The sequence below is a fragment of the Panthera leo genome, chromosome A3, assembly GCF_018350215.1.
Source record: "Panthera leo isolate Ple1 chromosome A3, P.leo_Ple1_pat1.1, whole genome shotgun sequence".
In the NCBI taxonomy this organism is placed as follows: Eukaryota; Metazoa; Chordata; class Mammalia; order Carnivora; family Felidae; genus Panthera; species Panthera leo.
The window spans coordinates 94,380,432-94,397,648 of NC_056681.1; the positions used below are offsets into that span (position 1 = coordinate 94,380,432).

At 40.3% G+C, this 17,217-nt stretch overlaps 2 protein-coding genes across 6 annotated transcripts in view; one reads left to right on the forward strand and one right to left on the reverse strand.

Annotated features, from left to right (window-relative positions):
• The window catches only part of LOC122215074 (lithostathine-like), a 419,576-nt gene that overhangs the window by 242,245 nt on the left and 160,114 nt on the right, over positions 1-17,217 (forward strand). The window lies entirely within an intron of this gene.
• LOC122215076 (regenerating islet-derived protein 3-gamma-like) lies at positions 14,778-17,138 on the reverse strand. The gene is made up of 4 exons (XM_042930249.1): positions 17,054-17,138; positions 16,380-16,498; positions 15,309-15,435; positions 14,778-15,025 (listed from the first exon to the last, which is right to left on the reverse strand). Exons 1-4 carry the CDS (start codon positions 17,130-17,132, stop codon positions 14,958-14,960), a joined length of 393 nt encoding a protein of 130 aa, XP_042786183.1. The 5' UTR covers positions 17,133-17,138; the 3' UTR covers positions 14,778-14,957.

Below are 17,217 nucleotides of genomic sequence, written 5' to 3' on the forward strand. Positions count from 1 at the left end.
TTGATTAACTGTTTTGATTTCCTTAATGGTTATGGGACTGTTCAAATTTTCTATTTCTTCCTGTTTCAGTTTTGTTAGTTTATATGTTTCTAGGAATTTGACCATTTCTTCCAGAATGCCCATTTTATTGGCATATAATTGCTCATAATATTCTCTTATTATTGTTTTTATTTCTGCTGTGTTTGTTGTGATCTCTCCTCTTTCATTCTTGATTTTATTTATTTGGGTCCTTTCCTTTTTCTTCATAAAACTGGCTAGTGGTTTATCAATTTTGTTAATTCTTTCAAAGGACCAGCTTCTGGTTTCATTGATCTGTTCTACTGGGTTTTTTTGTTTTGTTTTGTTTTGTTTTGTTTTGTTTTGTTTTGTTTTGTTTTTTTGGTTTCGATAGCATTAATTTCTGCTCTAATCTTTGTTATTTCCTGTCTTCTGCTGGTTTTGGGTTTTATTTGCTGTTCTTTTTCCAGCTCTTTGAGGTGTAAGTTTAGGTTGTGTATCTGAGACCTTTCTTCCTTCTTTAGGAAGGCCTGGATTGCTATATTATTTCCTCTTATGACCGGCTTTGCTGCGTCCCAGAGGTTTTGGGCTATGATGTTATCATTTTCATTGGCTTCCATGTACTTTTTAATTTCCTCTTTAACTTTTTGGTTAGCCCATTCATTCTTCAGTAGGATGTTCTTTAGACTCCAAGTATGTGTTACCTTTCCAAATTTCTTCTTGTGGTTGATTTAGAATTTCATACATGGTGGTCTGATATGCATGGTATGATCTTGATCTTTTTGTACTTACTTAGGGCTGATTGTGTCCCAGGATTTGGTCTATTCTGGAGAACGTTCCATGTGCTCTGGAGAAGAATGTATATTCTGCTCCTTTAGGATGAAATGTTCTGAATATATCTGTTAAGTCCATCCAGTCCAGTGTGTCATTCAAAGCCATTGTTTTCTTGTTGATTTTTTGATTAGATGATCTGTCCATTGTTGTGAGTGGGGTGTTGAAGTCTCCTACTATTATGGTATTACTATCGATGAGTTTCTTTATGTTTGTGATTAATTGATTTATGTATTTGGGTGCTTTCACCTTTGGCACATAAATGTTTACAATTGTTAGGTCTTCTTGGTGGATAGACCCCTTGATTATGATATAATGCCCTTCTTCATCTCTTGATACAGTCTTTATTTTAAAGTCTAGATTGTCTGATATAAGTATGGCTACTCTGGCTTTCTTTTGTTGACCATTAGCATGATAGATGGTTCTCCATCCCCTTATTTTCAATCTGAAGGTGTCTTTAGGTCTAAAGTGGGTCTCTTGTAAACAGCATATAGATGGACCTTGTTTTCTTATCCATTCTGTTACCCTATGTCTTTTGATTGGAGAATTGAGCCCATTGATGTTTAGAGTGAGTACTGAAAGATATGAATTTATTGCCATTATGATGCTTGTAGAATATTTATGTATATTCATCTTTTCTCCCCTCAGAGAGTCCCCCTTAAAATTTCTTGCAGGGCTGGTTTAGTGGTCACAAACTCCTTTAATTTTTGTTTGTCTGGGAAACTTTTTATCTCTCCTTCTATTTTGAATGACAGCCTTGCCGGATAAAGAATTCTTGGCTGCATATTTTTTCTGATTCAGCACACTGAATATATCTTGCCACTCCTTTCTGGCCTGTCAAGTTTCTGTGGATAGGTCTGCTGCAGACCTGATCTGTCTTCCCGTGTAGGTTAAGGACTTTTTTTCCCTTGCTGCTTTCTTGATTCTCTCCTTGCGTGAATATTTTGTGAATTTGACTATGATATGCCTTGTTGATGGTTGGTTTTTGTTGAATCTAATGGGGGTCCTCTGTGCTTCCTGGATTTTGATGTCTGTGTCTTTTCCCCAGGTTAGGAAAGTTTTCCATTATGATTTGCTCACATAACCCTTCTACCCCTATTTCTTTCTCTTCCTCTTCTGGGACCCCTATGATTCTGATGCTGTTCGTTTTTAATAAGTCACTGATTTCTCTAATTCTTAAATTGTGCTTTTTTTTTTGCCTTAATCTCCCTCTTTTTTTCTGTTTCATTATTCTCTATAAGTTTGTCCTCTCTATTGCTGAGTCTCTGTTCTGCCTAGTCCATCCTTGTTGCAACTGCATCTATCTGTGATTGTAGCTCAGTTATAACATTTTTCATTTCACTCTGGCGATTTTTTACTTCTTTTATCTCTGCACAAAGGGATTCTAATCTACTTTTGACTCCAGCTAGTATTCTTATTATTGTGATTCTAATTCCTGGTTCAGACATCTTGCTTGTATCTGTGTTGGTTAAATCCCTGGCTGTCATTTCTTTGTGCTCTTTCTTTTGGGGTGAATTCCTTTGTTTTGTCATTTTGAAGGGAGAAAAGGAATTAATGAGGTAGAAAACTTGAAATTAAAAAATGAAATTAAAAAATATTAAAATAAAAAATTAAACACACACACACACACACACACACACACACACACACACAAATCGAATAGATGATGCTAGATCCTAGGTGTGTTTTGGTCTGGGTGTTGAAAGTGGTTTGACAGATTAGAGAAAAAAAAGGGGGGCGGGAGAAAAAAAAGGAAATCATTTGAGAATTTGACAAAATGAATACACTGAAGTAGACTAAAATGAGATGATGTGGGTAAAATAGAATTTGAAAAAATATACACAAAAGGAAAGAATATAGTAGAAAAAAATTAAAGAAAAATATTTTTAATAAAAATTAAAAATAAATACGAATTTTTTCATTTCCTATATTTAAGAGAAAAGAAAGAAACAAAAAAGAGAAACAAGATTTAAAAAAAGAAAAAAAGAAATCATTTGAAAATTTGAGAATGTGAATATACTGTAGTAGACTAAAATAAAATGATGGAAGTAAAATAGAATTTGAAAAAATTTACATAAAAGCAAAAAATATACTAATGAAAATTAAATAAGAATATTTTTAATAGAAATTGAAAGTAGGGGTGCCTGGGTGGCTCAGTCAGTTGAGCGTCTGACTTCGGCTCAGGTCATGATCTCATGGTTTGTGAGTTTGAGCCCCACATTGGGCTCTGTGCTGACAGCTCAGAGCCTGGAGCCTGTTTCAGATTCTGTGTCTCTTTCTCTCTCTGACCCTCCCCGTTCATGATCTGTCTCTCTCAGTCTCAAAAATAAACAAACGTTAAAAAAAATTTTTTAAAGAAATTTAAAGTAAAAATGAAGTTTTTCTCTTTCTGCATTCAAGGAAAAGAAAAGAAACGAAAAAGAGAAAAAAAGAAAAAGAAGGAAAAAAGGAAATTGTTTGAAAATTTGAAAAGGTGAATACACTGAAGTAGACTAAAATAAAATGATGGAAGTAAAGTAGAATTTGAAAAAAATTACACAAAAGTAAAAAATAGAGTAATAATAATTAAAGATATTTTTAATAAAAAATGAAAATAAAATGAATTTTTTCTCTTTCTGTATTCAAGAAAAAGAATTATAAAAGAGAAAAAGAAAAAAGAAAAAAAAGAAAGCAAATTGAATAGATGAACCTGCTGACAGACTGAAGTAGGACTGAAGTTGCGTCGTTTTCCCCTAGAAGTCAGTCTATGTAGCTCTTTATAGTCCATAAATTAAGCTGGCATTAAGACTTGTTTTCTTGAAAAGCGATGTTGGCCCCGTTGGGCGGGGCTCAGTGTAACATCTCCGCTCTCCACTAGATGGCGCTGCTAGCCTACTGGGGTGGATTGTTGCGGAGCTCATAGGTGCGTATGTGCATGCGCGGGAGTGGTGAAAATGGCGCCACCCAGCTACCCAGTCTGTTCTCCGGATCAGTAATTGCGTACCCATACTCTTTCTTCAGCTCTCATCCACTGCCTGCTTTTTCACTCTCCGTGACCAGGCCCAGGCAGTACCTCTCTCCCAAGTTTTGTCTCAGATGCGGCTGTTTTCCCCAGCCACTTACTTCCGAAGGACTGCATCTTTGACCTGTTCTGCCCCTCTGCGGGAGGGTGTCACTGAGCAATGACTGAATGAGCGATGGCTGAATGTCAGCTGCACCCAGGAATGCCCGCTGGACCCTGTTGTTGCTGAGACTGCGGCCAGGTGCCAGCCTGTCCCAGAAAAAGTTCACAAGATAGTGTAGCAGCAGTGTTTCAGGGATTATGGAAAATCACAACACACATCTGGCACCAGGCTTCACCCTTAACGACCTTGCCCAAGCACCAGCAAATGTGGCTGCCTTCTGGGGTCTTCTGGGACCAGGTGGCTTCAACAGTCTCTACCAAATGTCCTTCCAGCAGTGGAACCGCTTTTTCCTGTGTGGCCTGAGAACCTCCCAGACCCCACTCTGTTCGTGGGGATTCTCCCTTCCCACCAGAGCACCGTCAGGTATCGAGCTGCAGAGTTGCAGTCTTTGCGCTCCCCTTGTTTACAGTCTTAATGGAATTTAAACCCTCTCCTTTCTCCTTTCTCCCTTTTTAGTTTAGTCCCTGCGGCTGTTTCCAATTTTCCACCTTCTCTCCAGCTGCTTTTGGGGAAGGGTGCTTTTCCCATATTCTCCCCCTCTCCCCAGTCTCCGTCCTCTCTCCGCCCGCATAAGTGGTTCCCTACCTTTCGCGGCTTCTCGCTCCCCAAGTTCAGCTCTCTGTGCCGTGTACCTGCTGAATTCTGTGGTTCAGGTTGTGCAGATTGTTGTGTTAATCCTCCAATCAGTTTTCTAGGTGTGTTGGATGGTTTAGTATTGGTCTGGCTGTATTTCATGGACGTGAGACACACAAAAAGCTTCCATGCAGTTTGCTATCTTGGCGCCTCCCCTGGATCATTTTTTTAAAATTTTTTTTAACGTTTATTTATTTTTGAGACAGAGAGAGACAGAGCATGAATGGGGGAAGGTCAGAGAGAGAGAGGGAGACACAGAATCTGAAACAGGCTCCAGGCTCTGCGCTGTCAGCACAGAGCCCAACGCGGGGCTCGAACTCATGGACCGCGAGATCATGACCTGAGCCAAAGTCAGACGCCCAACCAACTGAGCCACCCAGGCGCCCCTGGATCATTTTTTTTAATAGATACAGAGCTTGCTGATCTCTTTAGTGTCTTTATAATCAATACATCCAGCTCTCTGAGGCTTGACTGACTTCAATAATTTACTACCCATCATTGATCATGGCCATAGTCATAAAGACCCCACGAGAAGAGCTCAAAAAGTAAATAAATGGAAGACAACAAGCACCCAATACTATTTTTAAGTATAGTTGACATACAGTGTTAATTTCAGGTGTACAACTTAGTGATTCCACAAGTCTATGTTATGCTATGCTCACCACAATGTAGCTACCATCTGTCACCATACAATGCTCTTAGAGTATCACTGATATTCCCTATGCTGTACCTTTCATCCCCATGACTAATTCATTCCATAACTGGAAGCCTGTATCTCCTACTCTCCTCACCCATTTTGTCCATCCCCCTATCTCCCTTCCCTTGGGCAACCATCAGCTTGTTCTCTGTATTTATGGGTTTGTTTCTGCATTTTGTATGTTTGTTTGTTCATGTGTTTTGTTTTTTAGATTCCACATATAAGTGAAATTATATGGATTTGTCTTTTTTTGTCTGATGTATTTCACTTAGCATAGTACCCTCTAGGCCCATCTATGTTGTCACATATGGGAAGATCTCATACAGCTCTGTTAGAAGGGATACATAATATTGCATTTCATATATATACCACATCTTTTTTCTCCATCCATCTATTGATGGAAAGCAACCAATTACTTTCACTCACAATTTGTCTTTCACATACAGCAGCATCACAAATGTGTATGTGTGTTTCAGAGGGGTGTATTGTTCTTCCTCATCTCAACATAGGTATAAGCGAGGCCCACCCATGGTCACAAATGCATGGGGTCAGATAAATTGAAATTAGGATGGAGGCTAGGAGGGACAGAGAATAAGTCAGACCCTCCACCTCTCCTTCTCTCATAGCTCAGTTTGTGTCCAAGGAAATAAAAGGACACAAAAACTTTAGGGAAAGAACTAGCTATTACAGAAAAGTGTCCATGATCTCTCCCTCCTCTAAATCTTGGATCCTTGAATAGTTAGAAAGGCATATTCTATCAAGCTACCAGCTATTTTATTTAGTTAATTTCTGTATGGGGTCTCCAGAAAATTTGTATATTCCTTAAATCCAGAAGCATCTCTTTGCCTCTAGATTCCTCTTCTGTATAACTTTGAGTTGCAAAGGGAAAGGCAAGGGTAGAAGCTCAGAGGCCCTACAGAGGACACTGACATAAGGAAATTGTGGCATCAGGAATAGCCTCTTCCTGGTACACCCTGGGAATTGTCACAGATGAGGTGTGGTTGCCCTTCCAGTAAGCAGGTTGGCAGACTGTACAAGTTGAAGGAGGCTTTGCCCTTCCCCAGCAGCAATCAGATGCCCAGTTCCCATGGCCCTGAACAGCCCAGGAAGGAACAGAGTCCTTCCAGGAATAGTGATGGCTGGATTTGGGGGATAGTATGAGGAGACAGGCAGAGAGTGTGTGAGTCTGTAATAAGATAATCTGAGGAACACAGGGACAAGGGAGGCAGAGAGATAAGATACTAGTGACCCTGCTTGGGACAGTGGAAAAAGCACTTTGAGATTCTTGTAACTGACTCATTCAACTTTATACCATGGAAGAAAAAGTGGATAAAATTCAGCTCTTCTCTCTTCCAGTCTGCCTTTTTTCCTCTTCTTTTTAAGATCATGTTGTTCTTGGGGCACCTGGGTGGCTCAGTCGGTTAAGCCTCTGACTTCGGCTCAGGTCATGATCTCACTATCCGCCAGTTCGAGCCCCACTCGGGCTCTGTGCTGACAGCTCAGAGCCTGGAGCCTGTTTCAGATTCTGTGTCTCCCTTTCTGTCTCTGCCCCTCTCCTGCTCATGCGCTTGTGCTCTCTCTCTCTCAAAAATAAATAAAGATTAAAAAAAAATTTAAAAAAAATCACATTGTTCTTTCTTTTGTCCCTGAATACGGCCCACCTGCGGAGTCCTGCTGGGTCCTTGTTTGCTGGCTCTCTCCCGCCATCTGTTTCCTGACCAGTCCTCTGCCTGCATCACCCTGATATATCTCACTGTATTTACCAAACCACTCCTTCATTTGAACTTCTACCATTTCACAGGTAAGCCGGAAAGCCCATGCTGTTCTTCCTCTACTGAGCACCCTTTAAGATAATCAAGATCACACTCTGCCTTTTGTAGCAAGGCCTCCCAGGATCTTCTAAGCATCTTCCTGATGGGACCCTGCTTGCTTGCCCTCATATCCTGCCATCTGATAGAACTTTCTATTGGTTCTTTTCATCATCTGTGTTTTCCTTATACATACATACAGAATGCTAATTACAGAATTTTGCTAATTAGATCAGAGAATTCTCTTTCAGAATATTTTTCCTTAAGCAAGGCCTAATAGAGGCCTAGGAAATACTGGAAAATAGGTTAAGATCTGTTCAGTATTATCTAGGAGGCACAAGGTCCTTGTTTCTCAGAGGTGATTGTGGCTCACAAGAGGAATTCTAGCCTACCCCTCACATATTTCATCCCATGGAAACTCAGGTTGTTAGTTCACTTTTACTATGTAACAAACTTGCATTCTCATTTAGGTTATTTTCACAAAATTAACTTTGTTGCAGTTATAGGACTGAGGTCCCTACTTCCTTGCTGGCTGCCAGCTGAAGAGCCATTCTCAGCTCCATTTTTGGACATAAGGTCACCTCTAGCTTCTAAGCCAGCAATGGCACAATGAATCTTTTTGATGCTTTGAATTTCTAGACTTCTCCTTATGCTTCCAATCAGAGAATTCTGCTTTTAAATGGCTTATGTATTAGATAGAACCCACTTTAATAATCTCCCAGAAATCTCCATTTTTATTAATTTGCAGTCAACTGATTAGTGACCTTAATTGCCTCTCCAAGACTTTAACTCAGGGGTTGATAGCATATCTACAGCCTCTAAACACAGATGAAGGGAGATATTATAATAAGAACAGGGATCATTGGGAGTCATTAGAATTCTGCCAGAGTTCTCTGCCATTCTTGCTTTCCTGAGATGGACCTCATGCAAACTTGTATAATGGGAACAATTCCCCTGTTTCTTATATGAAAGCACCTGAAGTACATGAGACCGGAGAAATTTCCTTTCTGACTTTGCATCTACTTACCCCTGTGGCCATTCTCCCAACCAGCATCCATTTTTAAAGAACATCAACCCCTAATTTCTTCTCCCTTCTCCTTTAGTGAAGATTTAGGTTGTGCAAGTTATGGCTGCTAATCCTCACAAACAGTTCCTTTATTTTTTATAGTAACCGAACTTCAAGTTTCCTTCCCATGGTAAAGCCTCGTAAAACATTCCACCCTCTTGCCCCATGTCACAATGTTCCTTGGAAGGCTTATCCAGCGAGGCATTCTCAAATAAAAGCTAACGGTTCTTGGCATGATTTTTTTCCCCACTGTTTGGTTCATTGACTTGGATAGGATTGGACCCTCTACCACTCAGCTCAGCCACTTCCAGAATCGGTTTCATGTGTCCCCACCCTTGAGTCTCACAGACTGGCTGGCTGAAGAATGCCCCTGCTGAGCAGCACTACACTTTTAACATTAAGGCGTGGTCTGTGCCTTTATACTCTCTCTTTGTCCTTAGTAAAAACCTCTTGATTTGATTTGTTTCACTACTCAGTGTTATCAGGACAAGGTGGGACTGCAGTGCTGAGGAGATCTGGGTTTAGTTTCTTATATATTTTTATCATTTGAATATGAACAGCTACCAGTTATTTAATGAAATTCAGAGTCATTGTCTGCCTTTTTAAAAATTTTATGTTTTTAATTTACATACAAATTAGCATATAGTGCAACAATGATTTCAGGAGTAGATTCCTTAGTTCCCCTTACCCATTTAGCCCATCCCGTAACCTTCAGTTTGTTCTCCATATTTATGAGTCTCTTCTGTTTTGTCCCCATCCCTGTTTTTCTATTATTTTGTTTCCCTTCCCTTATGTTCATCTGTTTTGTCTCTTAAAGTCCTCATATGAGTGAAGTCATATGACATTTGTCTTTCTCTGACTGACTAATTTCATTTAGCATAATACCCTCCAGTTCCATCCACACAGTTGCAAATGGCAAGGTTTCATTCCTTTTGATTGCAAGTAATACTCCATTGTATACATATACCACATCTTCTTTATCCATTCATTGGGTGCAGCCACTCTGGGAAACAGTATGGAGGTTCCTCAAAAAACTAAAAATAGAACTACCCTATGACCCAGCAATTGCACTACTAGGTATGTATCCAAGGGATACAGGTGTGCTGTTTCAAAGGGACATATGCACCCCAATGTTTATAGCAACACTATCAATAATAGGCAAAGTATGGAAAGAGCCCAAATGTCCATCGATGGATGAATGCATTCTCTGCCTTTTAACATGACAAGGATTATGGTGCCAGTAGCACTAAACATTTGAAGTTCTGGTAGGATTTTATGAAAGACAATTTAGAATGTCAGTGGCCTTTGAGGGGAATTTGTGATATCAATAGGACAATCTCTTTGTATAGTACTTTATAATCAAATGTTCAAAGTTTCCAAATATTTATAGACTTATTTATTTTTAAAGTTTATTGAGAGAGAGAAAGAGAGAACAGGGGAAGGCAGAGAGAGAGAGAGGGAGGGAGAGAACCCCAAGCATGCTCTGCACCATCAGCACAGAGCCTGAAGTGGGGCTCAAACTCATGAACTATGAGAGCATGACCTGAGCCGAAATCAAGAGTCGGACACTTAATCGACTGAGCCCACCCAGGCATCCCCCAAATTCCAAATATTTAATCATTAGTTTCATTAAAATTGTTGTGAAGATGCTTTAGAAACATAGAAAAACTAAAAAGATTATAATATTCCTTCCATTAAGTATTACTGAGAATAGGATAATAAAAACATGGACAATCTAACTCCCAAACTTCAATTCTGGTTGGCTTTCTTCCTACTTGTTTTCTTACAAAATTCCTCAGTCTATGACCCTCTTGAAGTTCATCATATTTGATATTAGCAAATATTGCAGAAAAGTATTTGACTAAGATTCAGTTTTCCTTTGGAGAAGGAAAGAATGCTCTTAAGGGAAGAATGACAGGACTATCCTTGCAATCATGCAGGACTAGACACTGTAACAGGATAGGGTCAGTAGCACTTGAAGATCTATGAAGGCAGGGAAAGAGAAAAAATCATGGTAGGACATGGAGGGAAGGGTAGCAGGGGAGGGAGAAGGCCAGGATAACACAGTTGACAGGTGTAAGTAAAAAAACAAGAAAACAAAACAAAACAAAAAAACAAGGAACTGCATTTTTCTGAAAGCAACGTGCAATGGAAACAGCAGTAGAAATTAAGTGAGACCCAAGACTCTTTTGTTAAGTTTCTTCCAGTGTGTTACAGGAGAAAAGTTACTTAATTTCAGGTCAAGAACTATGACTTCTCTGAAATATTGCCCTGCTTACAAGCTAAGTTGGACTTTGTGTTTCACTGATATTGGCCAAAGGCAAAGGACTTGACTACTTAAGTAGCATGAGCTCCCACTCAGTGTGGTCCCCCTCACTCCCAAGTCCCAAGTCCCATGGGTGTGGGAACATAGATGGGCTGGCACAGATGCCTCTATATGCACTGGGTTATATTATAAGGGAGGACTATTTTTATAATTATGCTATAGGAGCTTAGGAAACCTGAATCTTCATAGTGGGCTTAAATGTAGTCTTTATTTCAAGGGGAGACATCTTTATTATATTGGAGAGTAAGTATACCTTTCTTTCTTTTCTCTGGATGGAAACACTATCTCTATTTTCCAAAAATGAAAGGAAGCCTGTCTTTTGCTTTGGAAGAAAATGATATCTCAACTTTTTTTTTTAATTCCAGCATAGTCAATGTACGGTGTTATATTAGTTTCAGGTATACAACATAGTGATTCAGCAGTTCTGTACATTACTCAGGGCTCATCGTGATGTGTACTCTTAATCCCCTTCACCTAGTTCACCCATTCCTCCACCAACCTCCCCTCTGGAAACCACCAATTCATTCTCTACATTTGAAATTTTTTTTCTTTGTTCATTTGTTTTGTTTCTTAAATTACACATTTGAGGAACTTACATACTGTCTTCCACAGTGGCCGTATCAGTTTACATTCCCACCAACAGTGCACAAGGATTCTTTTTTCTCCACATTCTCTCCAACACTTGTTGTTTCTTGTGTTTTTGATTTAGCCATTCTGACAGGTGTGCAGTGTGCTTTTTGGCTTTTTTTGTTTGTTTTTATTTCTAGGTTTATTCACTTATTTTGAGAGAGAGAGAGAGAAAGAACACAGAAGGGGCAGAGAGAGAAGGAGAGAGACAGAATCCCAAAAGAGCCTCCACACTGTCAGCACAGAGCCTAATGAGAGGCTTGAACTCATGAACCCATGAGATCATGACCTGAGCTAAAATCAAGAGTAGACACTTAACCAACTGAGCCACCCAGGCACCCTGCCTTTTGGTTTTGTTTTGGTTTGTTTTCAAAAATTTTTGAAAATGGTTATTATGAGAGAGAGAGAGAGAGAGAGAGAGAGAGTGTGTGTGTGTGTGTGTGTGTGTGTGTGTGTGAGCAGGGGAGGGGCAGAGAGGGAGAGAGAGAGAGAGAGAGAGAGAGAGAGAGAGAGAGAGAGAGAGAGACTCCCAAGCAGGCTACGTGCTGTCAGCTCAGAGGCTGATGTGGGGCTCAATCCCACTAACCACGAGATCATGACCTGAGTTGAAATCAAGTCGGATACTCAACCAACTGAGTCACTTAGGCGGCCCTGCCTTTTTTTTTTAAACAAATAGACATTCTTGAGAAGACAGCCTCGAACTAGAGGGTGGTTAGTGTCTCTGCTTGTAGCAAGTGCAAAAAACATGAGAGACACATGGCAATTATCTTTCAACTCTCCTTGGAATATTCTTTTCTTCCCCAATAAAACAAGAGGGTTCTTCCACTTGTGATAGCCAATGATTTTTAGAAAGAAATTATTTGTATGAGTTTAAGAGTCTGTATGAAGTTGGCAGTGAGAGATGCTGAGCATTTGACAGTTTTTAAAAGCATGGAATTGAAGAATGAATGCACAGAATGCATTATACAACTAGAAAAATTGTATCATACCTATGACAAATTCTCAGTAGCACCTAAGCTATTACAGGCATGTCCTGCAGACAACATCTCTGGTTAATATTTTCTTAAGAGAATACCTCTTGGTGTTAGTTAACCAAATTCCAAACACATATACAATGTGTATATACCCCAGTGCAACACTTTTTAGCCAAAGCTTATATAAGAAAATTTTATATATGCATTCCCAAATCTCAATATAATTCGTTTACTAAAATTACAAGTGGGCTAAACCTTGTTACATTCCAAACACAGTGGATAGAAGATCAGGATCATGTACTCTGTGAAAAGAACCCTGATGGTTAACAAAGGGCACACAAGTCACAGATGTTGCTGGTGCAAAGAGAGACCTTGTATGTCATATCATACAAATAAAAGTTTTAAACAATACATTTATTGTCCTCCTCCTACCACATGTACATTTTATAATTTAACAAACCTGAAACATTTCAGCATAATTTATAATGGTTAATATTCAATTCAATAGTTGTACTATAATTTTTAAAACTTACCTGTTTTGTTGAATGTTTATATTATTTTTAATTTTATTTTAGAAGATAGGAATAAATACTTCATGAATGTTTGTAATGATATTTCATTGTTTTAAGACAGTACTTATTTCTGGGAAAATATTTGGCAGCAAAGAACTGGTTATGAATTTCCTGCATTGTTAAGGAATCACTAAGAAGCCATTTGGTTTATAGACTTAGAATATGGATACCAAGTGGCCTTGTTGGAGTTCCAGGTAAAAATTATAATTTTTAATACATCCTTAGGAGAACATTGGTGTCCAGTCTAAACCTGATTTGAGAGAAAAGTTTTCAAAAGATTTAGTAAGTTACAATATCACAAATTTTTCCAAGTGTCCTCTTAATTCTCTATTTTTTTCATTGTTCTGATAAGAGGGCAGTATTTTGATTATATCTTTACCAGATGACTTATTCACCTCTCTAAAATATATAGCATCACCAGCCTAGGTTTGAAAAATCATGTCATCTGAACTTTAAGTGCCAGTGGGTTCAAGAGAGGCTAAGAATAATCATAGCATATTTACATAACTATTTGGGCAAAGGAAAGTATAAAGTAGCATTCACAATGTAAGTTGGCAAAGATAACTGAAAAGGTACAACTGAAGGTATGATAAAAATTGAAGAGTGATATTTTATGACAAGAAGTCTCCAGAGAAATGACACTTGAGCCCTGACTGAACTGAGCTCAATGTTTACCTTACTTTTAGATATTTCAGTTAGGTGATCTAATACATACCTTTACCTTTACTTTTTGAGCCAAATTATGCTGGGATCTTTTCTTACCTGCAACTACAATTGTCCTATCTTGTACCATGGGATTCTCCAACTGGAAGAACATAATCTGGCCCCCAGAGTTCCTCTCCAAAGGAGGAACTCAAACTAAAATAAGAATTGGAATAAGCACTGTCACTGTGAAATTTTCTAACCCATTTTTTATGACTTTAATGACAGAAGATCAAGACCCATGGTGTTGCACATCATAAATTAATTTAAAATGATGAAAAAGTGTTTCCACCAAAAAATCCTAAATGGGCATTTATTCAAAGCAGTCTATCTTTGAAAAAGCAAAAGAAATTTACCTAATAGTTATTTAAAAAAAAAAAAAATGACACTGTCCATTCACATGTCCATTCATCTATCTGTTTGAGAGGCAATAACTTTGTCTAGCAATGTTGTAAAATTATTTGCTCATATAGAAAATTTTGCCAGTGGTTCTTGTGTGACAACTTCTTTCCAGATTAGGGTACTAGCCAAATACACTTTTTTATATAATAGAAAGATGTGGCTATGGAGGAGTGGTGTTAGATGGAAGGCAGATTTGTGGTCTTGATATATACAGATACTTGACAAACCTGAATCTTGCCTTCATTCAGTTAGAGGGAATTTCTTCAAAAAAACATAAATTTGTATTCAAAAAATATTTTTAAAAACCATATCAGATGTTAAAGTCATTCCAACTCCAGTCCTGACTGAGGTCAGAATGTTTTAAGGGCAAAAACCAAAGGACCTAGTAGTGTCTTTTTTGCCCTTTAAGGACAGGGAAACACATAGTTCAGTGGACCGGTGCCAGCTGACCAAGGCAAGGAAGTATAGAATTTGAAAGTTATCAGGTACAATAATTTGACAGATCACTTATATGTCTGTCAAAACTACTAACAAAAAAATTAGGTCTCCATTTTGATTGTTTGTTTTATATATTTAATTTTTAAAAATTATTTTTTCATAGTCTATATTACAGATATTGATGAAGCTTATTCATTTTCCTTCACTCTGATAGTTTAGGAACACTATCCTAAACATTGTCTGAACCTCTAGACTGATGTGTCATACTATCAGAGACCTGGCCTGGGGGGACTTCGTGGGCAAGAGACTGTGTGGGAGAGCAGTGAGCACAATCCAAATCCTACATGAGCAATGCTGAAACACAAATGTGCTGCTACAGATGCATATTTAGTTATTTATCTAGGAACAAGGGTGAAATTGGGCAAAGAGAAATCTACAAAGACTCCTCCCTGAACCATTTCAGAGTTTTTCTATGAGACTAAAGCACACAAAAGAGGCAATTGCAGACCAAATTTCTTATTTTTTATTCTGCCTGTTGAAACTCAAGTTATAGAAGATACAGAAGAGTTTGAAATGAGGCTGAAGAGAAGGGAAGGTCAAATGAGGTGGTCAAGTTTGAAGGCATGGGAGGCTGTCCCCTTCTAGGGTGGGTTGTCACACTTGGTCCTGTGTCCACGATGAGCTGCGTGCAAAACTCAGGCTCCTGACGTCCCACCAGACCTAGTCCTTGAACTTGCAGATATAAGGTAGCATCACACCGCAGTTATAATCTCTCCATTTCAGATATCCTAGAGAGACAGAGGAGCTCAGGTAGATGTGGCTGGTGGAGCCCATGAACCCAAGGTACAGGCAGCCCAGATTCTGGCGTAGGATTCACAGCCTCTCCCTCATCCTCAGCAGTGTCCTACTCCAGGGGAATGGGACTCAAAGAAAGGAGAGATGAGAAGGGGTGGGAGAAGATAAACCAACCCTACATTTTCTTGCTCAAGGGGATTCTCTGACGGTCACACTGAGAAATAGGGAAAAAGAGGATGGAGAGGTCTGGCAGAAAGGAGCTCCTCTGTTACTTACCTGTGCTTGCTGACAGACTCCCACAGTAGCCGGGGTTTGGGTTAGTGGAGGGGTGTCTCTCCCAGGCAAGGTAATTCAGCACATCCGTGCTACTCCACTCCCATCCACCTGCATTGGGCTCATAGCCCTAGAGAGGATGGAGTCTAGTGAGGTTGAATGGCCATTAAAGGGCTCCTTGCAGGAACCCCTCCCCAGCATCATGGAATTTGGTCTGCTCCTCTAGATGCTGCCTGGGAGCCAAAGCTCTCCTCTGGGAGACTCCTCCTAACTCCTTGCTCTTATTGACAAATCCTGAAGCCCATAAACACAAAGACCAATAGACCCATTCAGAGTAACCTGTCACTGACTGAACAGCAACGAGTGATGCATATGTAATTAGCTTCTGAACCTCAAAGACAGTGTCTGTTCCATAGAGCAAAAATGGATCCTCTCTTCATTTAGGAATCACTCTGCACAATATGTGTAGACTCTGTGAAGCTCAGAGAACTGAATTACATGGCCTCACGTGCAAATTAAGAAGCAGATTAACTTCAGCAGAGGCAAGAGACTTCCACAGAACTCAGCTGTTCAGCTGGCCACAAGGTCCTCCCTTTTCCCCTAATATCCTCCTGTATCTTTGAGCTCCAAGGCTCTCTAGGGCATTTACTGGGCAGACACAGGGGACAGGGAGTGGGCTCGGGTGGCGATAGCAGCTTGAGAGGTTATAGACAGAAGATGTATTCATACCTCTGTGGGATCATGGAGCCCCATCCAGATGTTTGAGTAAGTGTTCGCACTGTTCTGTACTAGGGAGGCCACAAAGGATGCCTCAGCCCCACTGAGCACAGACACAAGGTGTCCCGAGGGTCTCTTCTGGCAGGCCATCTGTGTGGGGAAGGGAGAGACTCAGGGGAGGCCTGAGACATCACTGGGAGACGGGCAGTGCAGAGGTAGGGGAGAAGAGGTATACACGCAAAAGATGAGGATACTCACCGTCACCCCCAAGGAACTCTGGAGAATGGAACCCCCACCACCACCAGGTCTCTAGTGTACTTGCCCTTAAAACCCCGACCTGCAAATCCAAGTACTCACATCTGCGTTCATCCAGGATTTTGGTGTCATAAACAAGGCATAGCAGTGGGAGGCATAGGCCTTGGAGCCTTTGGGACACCTGATCCGTGGAGTGGGCACTTCCTTTGGCGAGTCTTCTCCTAGGATGGAAGGACACAAAAGAGAGAGAAGAGGTGAATAGGAGACTGGGGATCAGGGTGGGAGGTGACCTAGAGGAACATCTATGGGGTCAGTGCTTTGGGAAGTGATGCCAAAGTCCTGACTGCCTCTCACCACTGCCAACACTTTCAGGATTTCTTGTTCTTGAACCAGCCCCACGAAATGAAGAAACCTCTCCTTTCTTTTCATCTTTCCCATTTACAGTCCAACCCTTCCCCGCTCTAGGATACACATTCTTGCCCTGGGTCCTCATTTTCCTTCCCCTTATTTTATTTCTGTCCCTTCACACTTTCCTCTTTCGCCTACCAACATAAATGAGAGTGCACTGAGAAGAAGCAAAGGACCTCCTTGCGGTGCTAGTGGACCACTGTGATGCCTGCCACCCCTGGTTACCCTGAAGGATGGTGTGGTGATGGACGAGTTACAGGCCATTTCATGGTGTGGGGATATATGTCACCAGTACCACGAGAGTCTTCCTTCTCCTCTTGGCCCTGAGCATTCGCAAGGACCCAGTGTTAGAGGCAGAGAAATCTCACCTTGGACCTGAGACAGGAGCATCAGGCAGGAGAACAGCATCCAGGACATGCTGGGGAGGTCCGTGTGAGGCCGCATCATGTCTGTGACCTGAGGAAGCAATCAGATTTCACTAAGAGAAGTGTGATCAGAGAGAGGACATACAGAGATCCTTGTCTTTCCTTTG